At 37.4% G+C, this 17524-nt stretch overlaps 2 protein-coding genes across 2 annotated transcripts; both read right to left on the reverse strand.

Moving 5' to 3' along the window:
• Positions 1–1847: 1847 nt before the first annotated feature.
• LOC107753592 (transmembrane protein 168-like) lies at positions 1848–7450 on the reverse strand. The gene is made up of 4 exons (XM_016569790.1): positions 5664–7450; positions 4411–4553; positions 4040–4314; positions 1848–2526 (listed from the first exon to the last, which is right to left on the reverse strand). Exons 1-4 carry the CDS (start codon positions 6798–6800, stop codon positions 1979–1981), a joined length of 2103 nt encoding a protein of 700 aa, XP_016425276.1. The 5' UTR covers positions 6801–7450; the 3' UTR covers positions 1848–1978.
• An 861-nt stretch (positions 7451–8311) lies between these two features.
• LOC107753593 (probable methyltransferase BTM2 homolog) lies at positions 8312–15760 on the reverse strand. The gene is made up of 5 exons (XM_016569791.1): positions 15495–15760; positions 12993–13134; positions 12786–12914; positions 12574–12688; positions 8312–11137 (listed from the first exon to the last, which is right to left on the reverse strand). Exons 1-5 carry the CDS (start codon positions 15631–15633, stop codon positions 10508–10510), a joined length of 1155 nt encoding a protein of 384 aa, XP_016425277.1. The 5' UTR covers positions 15634–15760; the 3' UTR covers positions 8312–10507.
• Between the last annotated feature and the right edge of the window lie 1764 nt (positions 15761–17524).

Below are 17524 nucleotides of genomic sequence, written 5' to 3' on the forward strand. Positions count from 1 at the left end.
TGAATTTCACCAACGGAAACTTACAGAACAGTGACTGCATTTTTATTTTCTCTCGTTTATTTCACTTATTTAAACATGAAGCAATTCACGGAATATAGCCTAAATTTAATAGTAACCTAAATTTAGAAATATTTAGTAGGTTTTTTTTTTTTGTCTGCTGGTGTGATAAAAACAATTCAATACACAATATTGCAGTAAAAGAGCCACTCTTTTATTATCAAAATATCGAATTCATTCTCATGTCTGATTTCAAACATGCAAACAGTCATTGAAATCATCCCAGCATCTCGTTCATTCTTTGTTGAAGCCATTCACAGGTTCCTTTAAAAAAACGCAAAGCCTTAGACCTCTTCATACATGTCAAGTCAATCAATAAATATTGCATATTTCACTAAGAGTAAATCCTAGTGTCTTTTGGTGAGGACTAATCTTACCCAAGGCACTTGTAACCACTAGTATAAACACTCAACCCAAACTGCTGTAAGTGCTAGTAACACACAATATTAGTCAAATATACTTAACCAATCGAGACCAACCAAACTATACAAAATAGTATGAATTTATCAATTTATAAAGGGCAGTAGAAAATCTTTTCTGTATAAACAAATAAAACAAAATACATAAATACACTACTCCACTGGACAGATCTGAATGTGGGGGTTATAGTGTTAAATGGACACTACGTCCCTTGTATAGATGCCAAATATAAGGCTGTGCTTTGTCTAGTGCAGTTAAGAAGAGGCACTGCAAAATGGCTGAGCTGGTAATGGGTTTCACGCTGTGCTGCTGGATCTGTGTACAAATGCTGCATTCGACGGTTTAGTGCTGCTGATACATTATAACTGAGAGTTTACAAGTCATGAAAAAAGAAGCGTTAAAATGGCAGTGGGAGTTAAAAACAATACAAGAAGTTAAAGCTGTAACAGCTGAATTGGTTAGTGGGTGCAATGCTGTTAGGCCCATCAGTAACATATTGTATGTGAATCTCGTAAAAAAAAATCTCCAGGCCATAATATCAAAAGGAAAAAATAATTTTGCATAAAAAATTAAAACTTATTTTAGGGTCATTAATTAAAAAAATGTTTTCATGACAATTAAGGATAGAAATGTGCATTTATGTGATGATTCTCATTTTTTACTGCAATCATTTTCATATATGTTTTATGTAATATAAAAAATCATTTAAAATCAATTTTAAATCAAAAAATATTTTGCATTATGGTAATGACATTTTTAATTATTTAATCATCACAGGGATATTTTTTACTGTAATAAACAAAAAATCCTGTATATGTTGTGTAATATAACAACAATAATATAATTAATATAAAAAATTATTTAAAAATTTAAATCAACAAAACATTTTGCATTATGGTATTGACATTTTTCATATTGTAATCAGGGATTTTTTTTACTATAATAAAACAGTTTTTGTGTATGTTGAATAATTTTATATAATATAAAAATGTAAAAAAAAAATTTTAATTCACACTGCAGTAATGACAGGGTTTTTTTTTTTTTTTTACCAATAAGGATTATAATAAGATAATTTAATTTAAAATAACAAAAAATTCATATTACAATAATGACATCTTTTCATTATGATTCTGACAAGAAATTATACTTAATTGTCATTAAAATAATATTTTTAACAAAAAATTTATTTTATTTCTTTATGCAAAATATAATATCTTATGTTCATCTATCTTTTGATTTAGAGGTGATCTATGACCCAGAAATGTTTTCACAAAATTCACCCTCGCTGAGTAATGAATGACATTCCTGTATGTACGTTGGCCAATTTTTAGCTATTTTTTCAATCACAAACACACACATGGAGTGTTTTCACACCTGAGATTTTATAAATCGCTGTGCTGGTCAATACAACCTAAAGCTGCCGTAGGTGATCGTCACATAACCATGTCCAGATACAGCTCAGACCAGCTGCTTACAGTATCGCCACACTCTAGGTCCTGTTCTACGATTTAACCAGTTTGAAACCTTGGCCTGTATCCAACACCGCAGGTGGGAACCATGTGAGTTTGATCCTGTGGAGCAGTCGAACGCAGTATCCGCAAACCCAAAAGAGGTTCAACCCGCCGCACCAGTGAGCGAGCTGGACCACAGGGTAAGTCAGGCGTGGGAAGTAGAGTCTCCAGTGCCTGGTGACGTCGCTTTCAGTGGGCAGGTGAAGCTTGTAGTCGCTCCAGTGTCTGGAGATGCCGTAGGCTGCTCGGACGGGCCGCCCATGCTCAGACCACCGAACTATGCTGTCAGGGTCACAGTTAAAATCAACCCATTGACAGGTGAAGTCCCCGAGCTGAGGCGCGTCCTGGACCTCCGGGTCTGTGGGACTAGAGAGCACTGCTCCTTGAACCGCTACATAAAGTCCCTCGATTTTCTGCACCTCCTTCACCCAGGGGAGCGAATTGTCGGTGTCGAGAATAATGATGAGACGGGAACAGATTCCAGCGTTCTTTTCTCTCCAGAGCTGCACAATCTCATCTAGACGTAAAACATCTCCACCTGATTATATTAAAAGACAAAAAAAGCCCTCTATAAAACTCTTTCCCAGAGTTTGGCTGAGCTTCCATATGCATCTTTTTTTTTATGCCTTTTATGTAAATGGTATGCAAATTTTACTAATATGTGAGTTAGTTACAAACAAATCTCCAGAACATATTTATCTGCAAAATCTAGATAGATAGATAGATAGATAGATAGATAGCGGATAGACGGATAGACAGCAGACAGACAGACAGATAGATAGATAGATAGCGGATAGACGGATAGACGGCAGACAGACAGACAGATAGATAGATAGATAGATGATAGACGGCAGACAGATAGACAGATAGATAGATAGATGACAGACGGATAGACGGCAGACAGACAGACAGACAGACGGATGGATAGACAGATGATAGATAGACAGATGATAGATAGACAGACAGACAGACAGATAGATAGATAGATGGATGGCAGTCAGACAGACGGATAGACAGATGACAGACAGACGGATAGATAGATGGACGGATAGACAGATGACAGACAGACAGACAGACAGACAGATAGATAGATAGATGACAGACGGATAGACGGCAGACAGACAGACAGATAGATGGCAGTCGGACAGACGGATGGCTAGACAGATGATAGACAGACAGACAGACAGACAGACAGATAGATAGATAGATAGATAGATGGACGGATGGATAGACAGATGATAGATAGATAGGTTTACATTATGATTGTATTTGCTGTAAGACATTTAATTTATGCTCATTCTTATACATTTAACAGGTGTTTTAATTTAATTTCATATTTTTTTCTCAAATCCCCAGTGATTTCATTACTATAATACAGACATATTTCGTTTGAGTGATTTCTGTAAGTAAAATGATCAAAAATTAAAAACGCAGAAATAATATATAATCCTTCACGAATACAATAATATGAATGAGATTTTCTGTATTACAGTAATAAGAATTGAAGGAATATGCATTTTAAAAATGTAAAAAATGGTAACTGGTCTAAATTAGATTTAATTTTCCATAAAATAAAATAAATAATTTGTATTGTTGCCATTTGACAAAACAAAAATCCTATTTTTAAATGGTAAAGTATACTTTATGGTTGTATTTGCTAAGGCCTTTAATTCATTTGCTTATTCAAATACACATGACAGATGTTACAGATGATATATAACAGATGATTCTTGTCACAAATTCTGTTATTTTCATTACTATTATACAGTATCTTAATACAGTAAAAAAAAACTGTTAGTGTCTTGTTAGTGATTTTTAAATATAAATTAGCATATAAAGGCACAAAAATAAAAAAAAACATCATTTTTAAATACACTCCTTAATAAGAATTGAAGGAAAATGCATTTTTTTAAATGTTCCATACACAAAATTAATTTTTCTCATTTGTTTTTTTTTTTCACTTTGGGTAAATGTTTTTAAGTTATGAGATTCTCCCAGGTTCTGTTGTGTCTGTTTCTACAGGAAAGAATGTTATGTAATGATTCTCCCACCTGCTAGAGCCCACTCTCCGCTGCGGTGGCTGTGTCCGCTGTAATACAGCACGTAGGTGTCGTGTCGTGGGCCGTCAGCCGTGTGCGCCTCCATGAAAATGCGGACCTTGGCTTGCAGGGCTTCCAGACTCAAACCGCTCGTGGAGTAATCACAACCATAGGTCTCGATCATGTGATGAGAGAAGAAGCGCTGCACGTTGTTAAGCATCCCTGTGGAACGCAAGTTGAGCTCCTGCACATGCGCTGGGGGGAGCAGGGTGGGCTGACCATCTGGGCTGAGAGAAAATGAGAGGATGAGGATGAAATACTGACCCTCTGTGTAAGTTACTGACCTGAAGTTAGTGAAATGTGAGTGTATATGTTTCCAGTACCTGCAATAGTTGGTAGGAATCACCACAGCGTAGCCGACACAGGTTCCTCCGAGGCTGTTTCCCAGCTCATGGAAGAGACCGTGGGCTAGTGACTCCAGAGGCAGCACCAGCAGAAACAACGCAATAAACAGACTGTTGGACGGCTGTAGGAGAAAACAATACATTTAAGACCAAAGAAAATGATCCCCACCCTTATCATGGTTTCCACAAAGATATTAAGCAGCACAACTTTCAACATTGATAATAATAAATGTTTCTAAGCAGCAAATCAGCATATTCGAATGATTTCTGAAGGATCACGTGACACTGAAGACTGGAGTAGTGATGCTGAAAATTCAGGCTATATTTATATTCTAGAAATTATATTCTAGAAATCTATAAAATAGAAAAGTTATTTATAACAGTTAGGTGCATTACCACATATTATTACTTAAAAAACATTTGTGTGCCAAATCAAAGTCATGGTGTGAAACCAATAAGCATGAAAAATAACCATAAAACAGGAAATGATATCATAGAGAGGACCTTTTTATGTACACCATCATCTGGTGTGACTTCCAAAATAGAATGTGAAATATTTATGAAATATTCATTTGATATTAGTAAAAAAAAAACATATATATGAATAAATAACTATACTGTATACCTTGAGGAAGGGTTATCCAAAAATTTAAATTCTGTCATTAATTACTCATCATGGTACTCTCATAAAAGCGCATCGAATACTAACATGGAAGAGAAGAAATTGTTTAATAAAGTCATTATTTTTGTTTTCTTTGCAAACAAAAAGTATTCTCGTAGCTTCATAAAATTATGGGTGAACCACTGATGTCACATGGAATATTTTATCAGTGTCCTTACAACCTTTCTGGGCCTTGAACGTGTCAGTTGCGTTGCTGTCTATGCAGGGTCCGAAAGCTCTCGGATTTCATCAAAAGTAACTTAATTTGTGTTCAGAAGATGAACGAAGGTTCTACAGGTTTGGAACGACACGATGGTGAGCAATTAATGACAATTTTCATTTTTGGGTGAACTAACCCTTTAAAATATTTTTAAAACTTTTTTTAAAGAACTGACAGTGACTCACGTATATTCAAGGTGTAAGAAAAACATGTCACTTTTACTTATTTAGAGTCATTATGTCTAAACCTTTCTTGAAAATTGTATAAAGGTTTTTCCAAACCATGTGAAACCACCATGAACACAAGAATGAAATTTTTAAAACTAAGAAAGATTTTCACAGGAAGCCTTACCTGCCAACCCAGAGCCCCGAGTATGATGGTGGACATCAGGCTGAAGAGCACCAGGCGTTTCGATATGAGACAGAAGTGCCGCATCCCCTTAGACGCCATGACCCTGTCCAGCTCTCCAGCCTCTGACGTGTGCGCCATGCACATCTTCTGACAGTCACTCAGCTTGCTGTGAAAACCCCACAGCGTGACGAGAAAAACCAGGTGGCAGATGATCCAGAAAACAGCAGATCCTGAAAGACCCGGGATGAGCAGGTACCACCGATCTAGATCTCTCATCTTCAGAGCGGCCACGACCGAAAACATCACCTCCATGACAACCAGAGGAAGAAGCGATAAGCGTCTCCACAGGCCTCTTCTCAGTAGCAGCGGTGACCAGCGTTCGGTGACCGAAAGTCCGCTGAAGTAGACGTCCAGTAATGGGTCACAGACGAGGCGGCTGAAGAAGCAAGACAAGGCGAAGGGGTTGGTGGACACTCCTAAAGACTCCTGGAAGAAGAACGCAGCGACAACCGAGAAGCAGACCAGGTTTGGGATCGTGAAGAGGGACTTCATGCGCAAATCCACAATTAGAGCAGCCAAAGCCAGTGACAGGACCACAAGACTTATGGATTTTTGGCTGACCAAGGTTGTGCTGGCCACAGCGAAGCCTGTGAGCTCCAAAGCTTCCCTTGAGGTGAGGAAGGTGGGTTGATGTCGGGTATAACCGCACATTCTTCCAACCAAAGCCCATAGGGTTCGTATCGCAATGCTTGCTATTAACATATAGTTGGCCACCTGCTCCTTAACATCAAGCTCTTTGGACGGGACATTGATGAAGCACAGCAAACCCAGAAGGAAACCAAACCACAGATGCAGGAGAAACAGGCTGACGCTCTCCATGCCGAAGTAATAGTGGAGAATGCAGGCAATCCCAAGAACGAAGAGGCCCAAAATGAAGATGACCAAGATGATTGTGTCTGCGGTTTTCTCCCATTGTATGTAAATTCCCAGGCAAATGGCCACCAGGGAGTTCAGGCTGGACAGGTAACCGAGGTACCGAATGGATGACCACATGTTGACCCCTTTGTTGGCTTCGTCCAGCCGGGTCATCACAGCGTAAAGGAAGTGACTGAAGCAATACTTGAGCAGCTTGCACATCGTTGCAGAGTTCAAACTCGCACAACAGCAGAAAAAAACTTGCAGACTCAACGTCGCGAGTGACCTAATTTATATGTCCCAACAGGAACAATTATTCAGACACAACTATTCAGCAAAAAGGATGTAAGAAAGGCATGTTGTATGGTGAATTTGAGGTAAATCTAAAACGAAACCGTTCTTAGAGACATTTTAGTGCAAAGGTTAGAGTAACATCTACAATGAAACAGTGGATTGTCAATATCCACCTGTTACTGCTGAATGAACCGAACTGTTCAACTCAAGGTCATGGTATAACGAAGGCGTGAACTAGATGTGTAAATGATAAACTCGTCAAAAGTTACAAAATAAGAGGTGAAGAGTTTTAATGTGCTGTCAGTCTGATTTAGTCGAGCAGATTCCAGTGCGTTTACCGGCATCAGAAAGTTCACAGAATGTGTTGCTTCTGTTCACGACGAGAGTAACATCGATTGAATCAAGCTAAAAGAAATACGCCAGTAGATATACAAGTCACTGATCGTTGTCGTTTACAGAAAACCAACTAAACCTGGAAATTTATTGCACAAAATCCAGAGCCATCGCCTAAACTTCGCTCAATGTCCGCCATGTTTGCACGTTGGTATTAAGCCGCTACGGAATCTCTGAAAGGACAAACACAGCGTCCATCGTCGTCTCCGTGAAACTGGGGTGAATGAAATAAAATGTTTTATTTACACCTCTGTTATTTATAGCAAAAAAATGCTTTTACAATATTAAAAATACTGGAAAATGTGTACACGGGTGTAAGTTTTTGTTTATATAAAGTTATATGAGATTTTATGTTTTTGAAATGTCTCTTATTCTTACCAAGGCTGCATCTATTTGATTAATAATACAGTAAAAACGGTAATATTGTGAAATATTATTACGTTTTAAAATAGCTGATTTTAAAATGTAATTCCTGTAATGCAAAGCTGAATTTTCAAGCAGCCATTACTCCAGTCTTCGGTGTCACGTGATTTTAATATGCCAATTTGCTGCTCAAGAAAAATTTCTTAACATCAATGTTGTGTAACATTATAATCCATTATATCCATCCATTATATTACAATTATTTTAACAATCTTTACTGACACCTTTGATCAATTTAATGCATCCTTGCTGAATGAAAAAAATATTACTGACCCCAAACTTTGTAACTTTTGTGTACATTAGCACTACAACAGATAAACATTTAAAATGTATTCTGTCAGATATGAAACACACATAATCGCTAGAATAGAATAGCTGTAAAGCATTTAAAGTGACCTGCTTTAGGCAACTGAAAGACCAGAGAGAAGGCAACAAAAACCTTTATTTATAAAAGATGAATAACAATATTCCTCACAAATAGTCCGGTTCTGTGGGAGTCAACCATCATAACACTGATAAAGAAAATCAATCATGCAAACAGTGGATTAGAGCCTGGGGAAGACAAAGACATTTGATATGTGAATATCTGAACACACCACCAAGTAAACAATATAATACAAAGCTTTTTAAATTTTTTAAAATGTTTTAAAATGTCTTTTTTTCTTATATTTATAAATCGAGTACAGACTAAATAATGCCTTTAACTGCTATTGCTAACAGGGCAGTATTTCAGTCATTTTTTTCCAAGAGCTGGTTAATTTGCTGAAAGTATGTTCTGTAACTGTTTACTGTGGGAGAGAAATTACCGCACTTTCTTATGACAACCAGTAGCCTGTTCTTGAATCCAGTCTATATAATCACAAATGCAAAAATACAATTTGGGTTTGAAGGCACCTTGAGGAGGATTTTTTTTTCTGAAAGATCACATACTGAATTCTATCACCGTTTCAAATCTTTCCACACTTATTTTTGGCACCCCTAAAACACATTTAAAGTGCCTAACACCAAAACCTCACATAGATACTTCAACAGAACCCCAATGTACTGAATGTATCTCACACACTCCTTCAAGAGTAAAGACCCATCACAGCATATTCTCATGTCATCAGGTTTACCAAACGGTAGCCACATGAATACAATAGAAAACAGTGCCTAATATCAGTTACTCAATATAACTGCCAGGTTACAGTGATATGGGGAATTTTTGACCGTTTATGATTATGAACGTATTGCTGTTCTAATGAAGTGCTGATGCCAATATCGATATTTTGCCAACCCTACGAAGGGTGTTATCGAAAACGTGCAAATATGTGCTTTGACAGTCAAAATAGTGTTTTTAAGAACCTGGAGTGAATAAAAAAGCTGCAAATTCTGCAGTTACATACATAGAAGCTAAAAACGTACAGTGATACGCAACAATCTTTTTGTAGTACTTTTAAATCAACATTTGGCAGAGTACTTTTCAAATTTTTGTACCTTAAAAGCATTATTTTGTAATGAAAGCGGGAAACTAAAATAATGTACTGAAAAACTCAATGGGATATACACCAGATAACGATACAGGAAGTAGATTTAGAGCAACCGAAGGTTTCGAGAGTAAACAGTCAAGAGTAAACAATCATCCTACTCAATAAAGTCACATTATGGCGAAATGCAGAGAAATCTAACCTCTTCCATACTACATACTACTGACAAGTAATCGGATATTACTGGTTATAATAGCGGTTAAAGCAAAAACTAAGGCAGACACGCAGCTACTTTCAGGCCATTTGATCGCAAGATTAGAAACACGTTGCCACAACGCATGCATCCAATCCGGTCACCTGCAAGATTGTTTGTTCTGAAAAACTATGACTACTTTGCACGATTTGTACCTTGTTGAAGCGAGAAATCCACATTCACAGTTACAATGTCACAATGTCACTTAACACACTTAAAATGCTACAAATATCATTGATAAAGGCTATTCAAAAAAAGTCGGTAGAGAACAGATGGCTAAAATGTCCAGTGAAAACCTGCTAAGAATCAAACCATTAATTGGATAGTTCACGCAAAAATGGAAAATTCTGTCATCATTTATTCACCGCCATGTTCCAAAACTGTATTCATTTCTTTTTACTTTGTTGAACTATTTTTGTTCTAACAATGGAAGTCAATGGGGTCCAAAATGACTTTCATTGTAACTTTCGTTTCAATGTAACTTTTAGTAACAATAAAACTCAATGGGGTCCAAAACAACATCGTTTTGGACCCCATTGAGTTTCATTGTTACTAAAAGTTACATTGACTTTGACTGTACGGACAAAATTACACTGAGGCATTTTTCAAAATATATGCATTTTAGAGAAGACGGACGTCATACAGGTTTGAAACGACATATTTGGGCAAACTATCCTTTTATGAAAATCAGCTGAAAAAGTCCAAAACAATATGGTAACTGACCAAAAGGTTGGATCTTTTGACACTGATGCCTAAGGTATAAGTTAAGCTAGTCTGAAAAGGTTTGTCCAGTCATTCTAAAAATGAGAAAACAGCCAAAGTGGGTGAGCAAAATCTCCCTCGACCTGAAATCACTCAGCCGCTTCTGTTACAAAACCACATCACTTCTATTTCTTAGTTAAGATTGTTTAGTGTGTACATTTGTGTTCAAAAGGATGTCTTGCACACTCTTAAAAAAAATCAACGCCCACTTAAACGTCCTCATTCACTCTGTGCAAACTTTTTGCTTCTTAAAAAGGGGTCGAGTACACAAACGCAGCAGAGCAATTTTGGCAGCACGAAGGTAGGGTACTAAATATCAAGAGGGGCAGTTAACAAGTTCAGCTCTGCAGCAAAATAGGGTCTTCCAGCTCGTGGAAGGGAGCCGAGCTGCTCTGGCTCTCGCCCGAGTCCGAATCATACGGTGTGTCTGGCAATTCCGCGAAGCTACAAGCCAACTGGTCGTCATCGAAATCGGAGCGCAGAGGTTCGTAGCAATCTGCGAATCCGTCCTCGTCAAGCGTGTTAAAGTCCTGCGGGATGTAAAGCATCTCCGGGTAGTTGCGGCTGACCAGGTCGCTGCTGGTGGTGGGCGACACCTTGCGGAAAGCAATCAGGTGCATGTGGGAGAACTTGACGTACTTGTAGCGCTTGAAGCCCAGAGACTCCACTGCAACTCGCCAGCTTCGCATCATAAGTGCGTGCCGGCCCTGGTGGGAGGAGTCGGGGGTGATGATGAGGAGCAGGCCGTTCAGGGTCAGGAGTTCATGTGCTTTCTTGCAGCAGAGCCAGCGCTGGTAGGGCGAGGGGAAGTAGGAGAGAAGCAGGGAGAACACTACCACGTGAAATAACTGTGCAGGTAAAGCGTCGATGGGGCCGCACAGCTGCCGCAGGAAGGCATCCAAGGCATCGCTGGCCAGCTGCAGAGGCTGCTGCAGCTGCAGGTTCAGAAAGTCGCATTTGTAGACGCTCTGTAGCCATAAAGAGGAACAAAAAAATCTGAACATTTAGCTTGACTCAGCAGGACAGGTAAAATTAGTACAAGGGTCAATGACAGAAAGAGTGTCCAAGATAACGGATATAAATACATGTATTATATAGTGATTTCCTGGAAATGTACTTTTTGTATTCATACTGGTTTTGAAAAACATTTATACCATTTTTTGCAAAAGTTTAAATTTAATGACTATAAAATGTGGTGTCACCATTATACTACTATTTAAAAAAAAATGTAATATGAAAAATGCATTCAATTGATAAAAATGACAGTCAAGACATTTACAATATTTAATACACACATTTTTATACAAAAAAATCTGAACATTTAGCTTGACTCAGCAGGACAGGTAAAATTAGTACAAGGGTCAATGACAGAAAGAATGTCCAAGATAACGGATATAAATACATGTATTATATAGTAATTTCCTGGAAATGTACTTTTTGTATTCATACTGGTTTTGAAAAACATTTATACCATTTTTTGCAAAGGTTTAAATTTAATGACTATAAAATGTGGTGTCACCATTATACTACTATTTAAAAAAAAATGTAATATGAAAAATGCATTCAATTGATAAAAATGACAGTCAAGACATTTACAATATTTAATACACACATTTTTATTTGAAATAAATGCTGTTTTTTAAAACTTTCTAGTCATCAAAAAATACAAAAAAAAATGTATCACGGTTTCCTCAAATTTAAGCAGTACAACTGCATTCAACATTGATAAGAAGAAATGTTTCTTGCATATTAAAATGATTTTTAAGGATAATGTGACACTGGAGAAAATGTCAGCTTTACATCACAGAAATAAATTACATTTTAAAATACACTGAAATAGAAAACAGTTATTTTAAATTGTAATAATATATTCACAATAATCCTGTTTTTACCATTTTTTATTAAATAAATACAACCCTGATGAGCATAAAATACTTCATTGCCAGGATGGTTGTACTACCCTGACATTTTTGACAGTTTTTTAAATTGATGCCCAAAAAACATCAAAATATAAAGAGGTGTATTCAAGCCATATTTTTAAGGTTTTGAATAAATAAATGAATAGATTCAGACAAAGAAACAATGTAATTTAACCAATAGCAAACTTTAGTCAGGGTATATGACATACTTAATTTATTGAAATTTTTTTTTAAGATTTATTTTTGGCATTTTCGCGTTTATTATGATAGGACAGATCAGAGCTGACAGGAAGCGAAGTGGGAAGGAGATGGGGGGCGGGATCTGGAAAGGTCATCGATTCGGGATTCGAACTCGGGACACCCGTTGCGCAATGGCGCTGTATGTCGGCGCACTGCTCACAAGGCTACTGGCGCCAACAATATTTTATTAATTGTTAAGTTAATTAACAAGCCTACGGTCTCATATAAATTCAAGAAACACAAACCTCTACTGCTGGCACAATGTCGATTCCAACAGTCAGAAACTCGTCAAACTTCAGGAAGGGATTGAAACAGCTGCCCACATCCAGCAGTCGTATCCTCCCAAGCTGGAACGTTGAGCTGTTACGAAGCATGAATAAAAAGCTGATTTAGTCAATGAACTCATTACCATCTGTTACATTTGTGGATTTGCAGTGTTAATATCATTCTAGAGCACCTTGAAGAGGATGACTGTGGTGGAGAGTTTGCGGATGTGTTATTGCCAGCTGCGGCATGCCTAGCGCTTTTCTCATCCTTCTCCAACACTCGCCTCATCCCTCCATCCTGGAAGTACTTCTGGCAAACACTGCGGCAAGAGAGATTTAACAGCAATAAATACCAAATCAGCTATTCAACATAAAATACTAACCATTAGCACTCATACCTGCGGCACCACTCGATGCGCCCCTCGCCCTCGCATTTATTCGCCCAGTGGTTGTCAGCCAAGTTCTTCATGGCCATGGCATATTCGCTAAGAGTCTGCTCGTCTTCACAATGTTCACGCCATATTTTCTCGAAATCTCCCACTGCAGTCGAAAAGACAAAACAGAGGAGCGTACAGTCATGATTGATCCTTCTGCGTGGCATAACTAAGTGAACATTTTCACAAAGCCTACTTTCAAAAGTCAGCTGATGTTGTGCTTCCTCTAAATTTCGATTCTGAAACCGTAGCCTTAAACGGCTCACAAAACACAGTCCGATTTCTTCAACAGCTCAGTGAAACTCCATCGCCAAGCTCAAAAGTACCGTATGATCAAAGCGTTTGTGCTGATTCACACACACAGTTCACAAACTTGCTGATAACGCCGATGACACCAGAAAGCAACCGCTACCCTACAAGAGTGCTCGGGAGGGCAAGAACTGACAAAAATTGAGCCGTCCCATGACAGAATGGAAAATACAGGCCTTATCAGATTTACAGAGAATAAGACAAGAAGGGAAGAGACTGCAGCGCCGTTAAATATGAATACTGCTGTACAATGCCAAGAAGACCAGATCACGCCTTCCTTATTAACCCATCACGGGGTCTAGTGAATAGACTACTGTGTGTGGGATTCATAGCACTGCTCATCCCTCTCGGGGGAAGATTCGATAAAGCTAGTCTGAACCATGAGAAACGCAACAACACATTTAAAGTCAGACGGTATAAACATGGTGGTATTTTATATTATGTTATGCGTCCTGTGGGTACAACTGATTGCAGGCAAAAATATAACATTTCATAATCTCTGTCATGATATCAGTCTTGGATGAAGCTCACTGCAGTGCAAGACCGTAACAGGCAATGTAACAACATCCTCACACAGTCAATTATCTCAATCAATAAAAAGACTGGTCTATTTGTCTTACTATTCTCAAGATAATATTTTTACATCCTTTTTAAAAAATGTGCATGCACCGTTTTTTGGGACTTAGTCTTCATCAGACATAATAAGAGGCACTTTCCAAAAACTGGGTACAAAATATGGGCCGAAAAATGGCATTTTTAAACGTGATAGACTGTGCTTAAAGTGATAGTTCACCCAAAAATGTAAATTCTGTCTTCATTTACTCATCCTCATTTCTTTCCAAACCTGTATTACTTTCTTTTTTCTGTGGAACATCAAACAAGATATTTTGAGATTTGCTGAGAGTTTTAATTTTTGGGTGAAGGGTTCCTTCCCTTCAACATGACATGTGTTGATGACGGTGTTGTATGTTTGGTTGCATGTTTGTTTTATATACAGTGGAGAAGGCCAAGACCTCTAAGGTTGCCAAAAAAGGACTGGATGCAGATATTTAACTAGATATTGAAGTCAGAACACTATCAGTGAATTTTGTTCTTTTTTTAGGTACACTTTAAAAAAAGAACATGCTAAAATCTCTAATAGGAAAGTCAACTGAGGAGAGAAGCTAGTGTACTAAAGAGTAGGCAACTAAAAAAAAAAATCCAGATTTACACCACAAGTGCTCATAACCACAGTGACATTGTCACACTGAAACCAATATAATTGACGTCAGCTCTAACTCTTCCTGATTGCAATTCTTCTGTTGATACCTGGTTGAATTAAATTTTCAGTTCACTTATTTAATACTTATTTTTTGTACTTTTAATATATTTATCCTTAAACCAAATGTTAAAAGTTAAAAAAAATACAAAAACACGCTATATATACTTATTTTGCCTATACTATACCATCCCCAGCAAGTAGACACACTAAAAATTAGTCAGCTGACCATTATTTATCATAGGTGTATTAGGTCATTAGATAAGAAAGGTGTTAAACAATAAATGGATAAATAATTGACAGCGAAGAGGACACTGAAGCTTTTAGAGCAGCACACTTGTCACTTGTACACAGTCAGGGTACATAATTCAGAGGATTCATGCTCATAAATTCTTGCTTTATTGCCTTTTTCTTCCCTAAAGAGAATTAAAAATTGTTTATGCTTTCAAACACAGTCATCGGATCAATGAAGAGCAAAACAGGAACAGATGAACGACCCTGCACAGGCTTGCTGACTAGACTATAACGTCGTGCTACAGACAGACAGAAAGACAGACAGAGGCTGTTTCAATACCTAATGTGCTGCCTACATAGTCAGCATTATTTTAGTGCGTTCGGAACATTCTATTCAAATGTTACCCAAAATGCTGTCTATGTAGGCAGCTCACTAGGTTTTGAGCCACAGCCAATGGTTTCCAAAATGAGCCAAGTACGAAATCAGTTCATGTCAACAGTCATGCAACCGAAGTTTACATTAAAATAACTCTTTTATTAACTCATTTTTGTTCTCGTAGGTTCACGGTTGTTTTCCAGGCGTTTAAATGTCTGCATCTCTGATCAGGCCAGACTACAGAAGCTGGTCTAGGCTAGGCTACACAGCTACGTATCTCATGCAGTACCTTCAATGTATTTCCTGCGGAGTTTTCGGTGCACGCTCTTCACCACCCCCGACAGCTTCTCCTGCTCCTGCTTCCTGCACTGCAGCTCGGTCGCGACGGAGAGATCCGGCTCTGTCTCAGCGCTGCTCCGCTGGTCCATAGTACAGCACCGAGGCTACCGGCGCACCGGCTCCGTCAGCACGCACGCACCGCAACAACGCGCAGCCTGATTGCGCCTCTCCAGTGAACGTGCCGGAAGTGCGCGAAAAATCTGTGAACGCTGAAAATCAAACCCCTCAAACTCAAATCAAACTCTCTGAAGGGTTGATAATTAAGTTTGATCATTAAATTTTGATAACTTAATGATAACTTGTATTATATTACATATAATAATAATAATAATAGTAATAATAATTATTATTATTTTTGTTGTTGTTGTTGTTGTTATTAACCATCATTATGGTTTGTATGTACAGTATTATTCTACGCAATTAATTATATAACCTAGATGTTTGCAAATGTAATATTAATTATTTTAAAATATTATTTAAAATAATAATTTGATGATTTATATCGTTATTGTTACCGTTGTTAATAAAATAATTAAAAATAAGAATACTTCAGATAATGGATTGGCCCTTCATAAAAGGCATATAGGCCAAATTTAGACTAATAAGACTATAAAGCTATTATTTAGTGTAGTATATGTATACATATAAATTTTGTATAAATATACTGTGTGTATGTATGTATATACCTGTATATATACTGTATATATATATATATATATATATATATATACACACACACACATTTAATTGTATAAACATAATGTGTGTGTGTGTGTGTGTGTGTGTTCACAGATTTCCTTCGCTCCATAGTAGATGTTTACATTTATACTGACTGGATTACGAATAATTTACGATTAAATAATTTAATTGATTACGAGTCCCACTGCTAACAATAATCCACATAGGTCTTTCTAGCGTTTGGTCGTGAGAATGACATCGGTGGGTCACATTCCCGCGCTCTGACACAGAATCCTTTGTGGCGAGAAGAGAACGTGAGTTCTGTCACGTTTCACCCCACAGAGGTCTGGGTTACTCTCTGGGTATTATAAACCTCACTAAACCCAGTGGATACCAGAACTAGTCTGACGCAGAGCCGTTGAAGAACGTTTTTCAACGGCTCTGATCTGATCCAATGAGTTCTTTTGCAGTAGTTTCGAATTATGATGAATCATGTCAAAACCATTTATTAAAAATGACTATAATGTAGCCTACAGTATGACATTGGTGATGCTGTTGCCAATTTCTCATAGCGAAAGATATATGAGGTAAATTTAGGTAAAGTGGGGCACTTTTAACATTGGGAAAAATGTAAAAAATGGATTAATCATATATGTAAGCATATTATCTTGTCAGTAGCCTACATGGTGCATCAACCATAAATTAGCAAGCCTTGGAGCCACAATGCCATTGTGTGTCCCCTTGGGTTTGAAAATGTCATCATGTAGTTCCATCCCATTTAGAGGGAGTGATAATCCCATAATAGTTACCATGCTCAACTGTACAAACTCCTCCCCCATGAACTACAATGTTTCTTATTCTATCAACTTATAAATATGCAGTCATTCATCTAGCCATGAAATTATAGTGTTCTAAAGATGACCCTAGGGAAAGTTCACTGAAAGGTGAAAATTATGTAATTTACTCACCCTTATGCATTCTTTCTTCTATGGAACACAAAATACAATATTTTGAAAAATGGCTTTAAAAATAATTAATTCATTAATTACTTTCACTGTATGGCCAGAAGCAACTGAAACATTCTTAAAATATCTACAGCTAAAAAAGGAGTCTATTTGGAGAGATCTGTGGTCAGATTTATTTCTGTGAACTGCAGAGCCTAATAACCTGGAGATGAGATCATAGTTCATCTGTTTGTTCATTGAAAGCCAGTTCCATGAAAGATGTCTAACAATAAATGGACAAGATAAAGACAACTTGTTGAAATAATAACAGGTGCACAATATTGAATTACAATAAAGT

This window comes from Sinocyclocheilus rhinocerous, unplaced genomic scaffold (genome assembly GCF_001515625.1).
Source record: "Sinocyclocheilus rhinocerous isolate Xijiao unplaced genomic scaffold, SAMN03320098_v1.1 scaffold200, whole genome shotgun sequence".
Lineage (NCBI taxonomy): Eukaryota > Metazoa > Chordata > Actinopteri > Cypriniformes > Cyprinidae > Sinocyclocheilus > Sinocyclocheilus rhinocerous.

Coding starts and splice junctions, on each gene's coding strand:
- LOC107753592 (XM_016569790.1), bottom strand. CDS start 6,800: ATGTGCAAGCTGCTCAAGTATTGCTTCAGTCACTTCCTTTACGCTGTG. Junction 4,315..4,410: donor ATTCCTACCAACTATTGCAG/GTACTGGAAACA, acceptor ATTTTCTCTCAG/CCCAGATGGTCAGCCCACCC. Junction 2,527..4,039: donor CGGAGAGTGGGCTCTAGCAG/GTGGGAGAATCA, acceptor TAATATAATCAG/GTGGAGATGTTTTACGTCTA.
- LOC107753593 (XM_016569791.1), bottom strand. CDS start 15,633: ATGGACCAGCGGAGCAGCGCTGAGACAGAGCCGGATCTCTCCGTCGCG. Junction 13,135..15,494: donor CCGCAGGAAATACATTGAAG/GTACTGCATGAG, acceptor TTTCGACTGCAG/TGGGAGATTTCGAGAAAATA. Junction 12,689..12,785: donor CCACAGTCATCCTCTTCAAG/GTGCTCTAGAAT, acceptor GCTTCGTAACAG/CTCAACGTTCCAGCTTGGGA.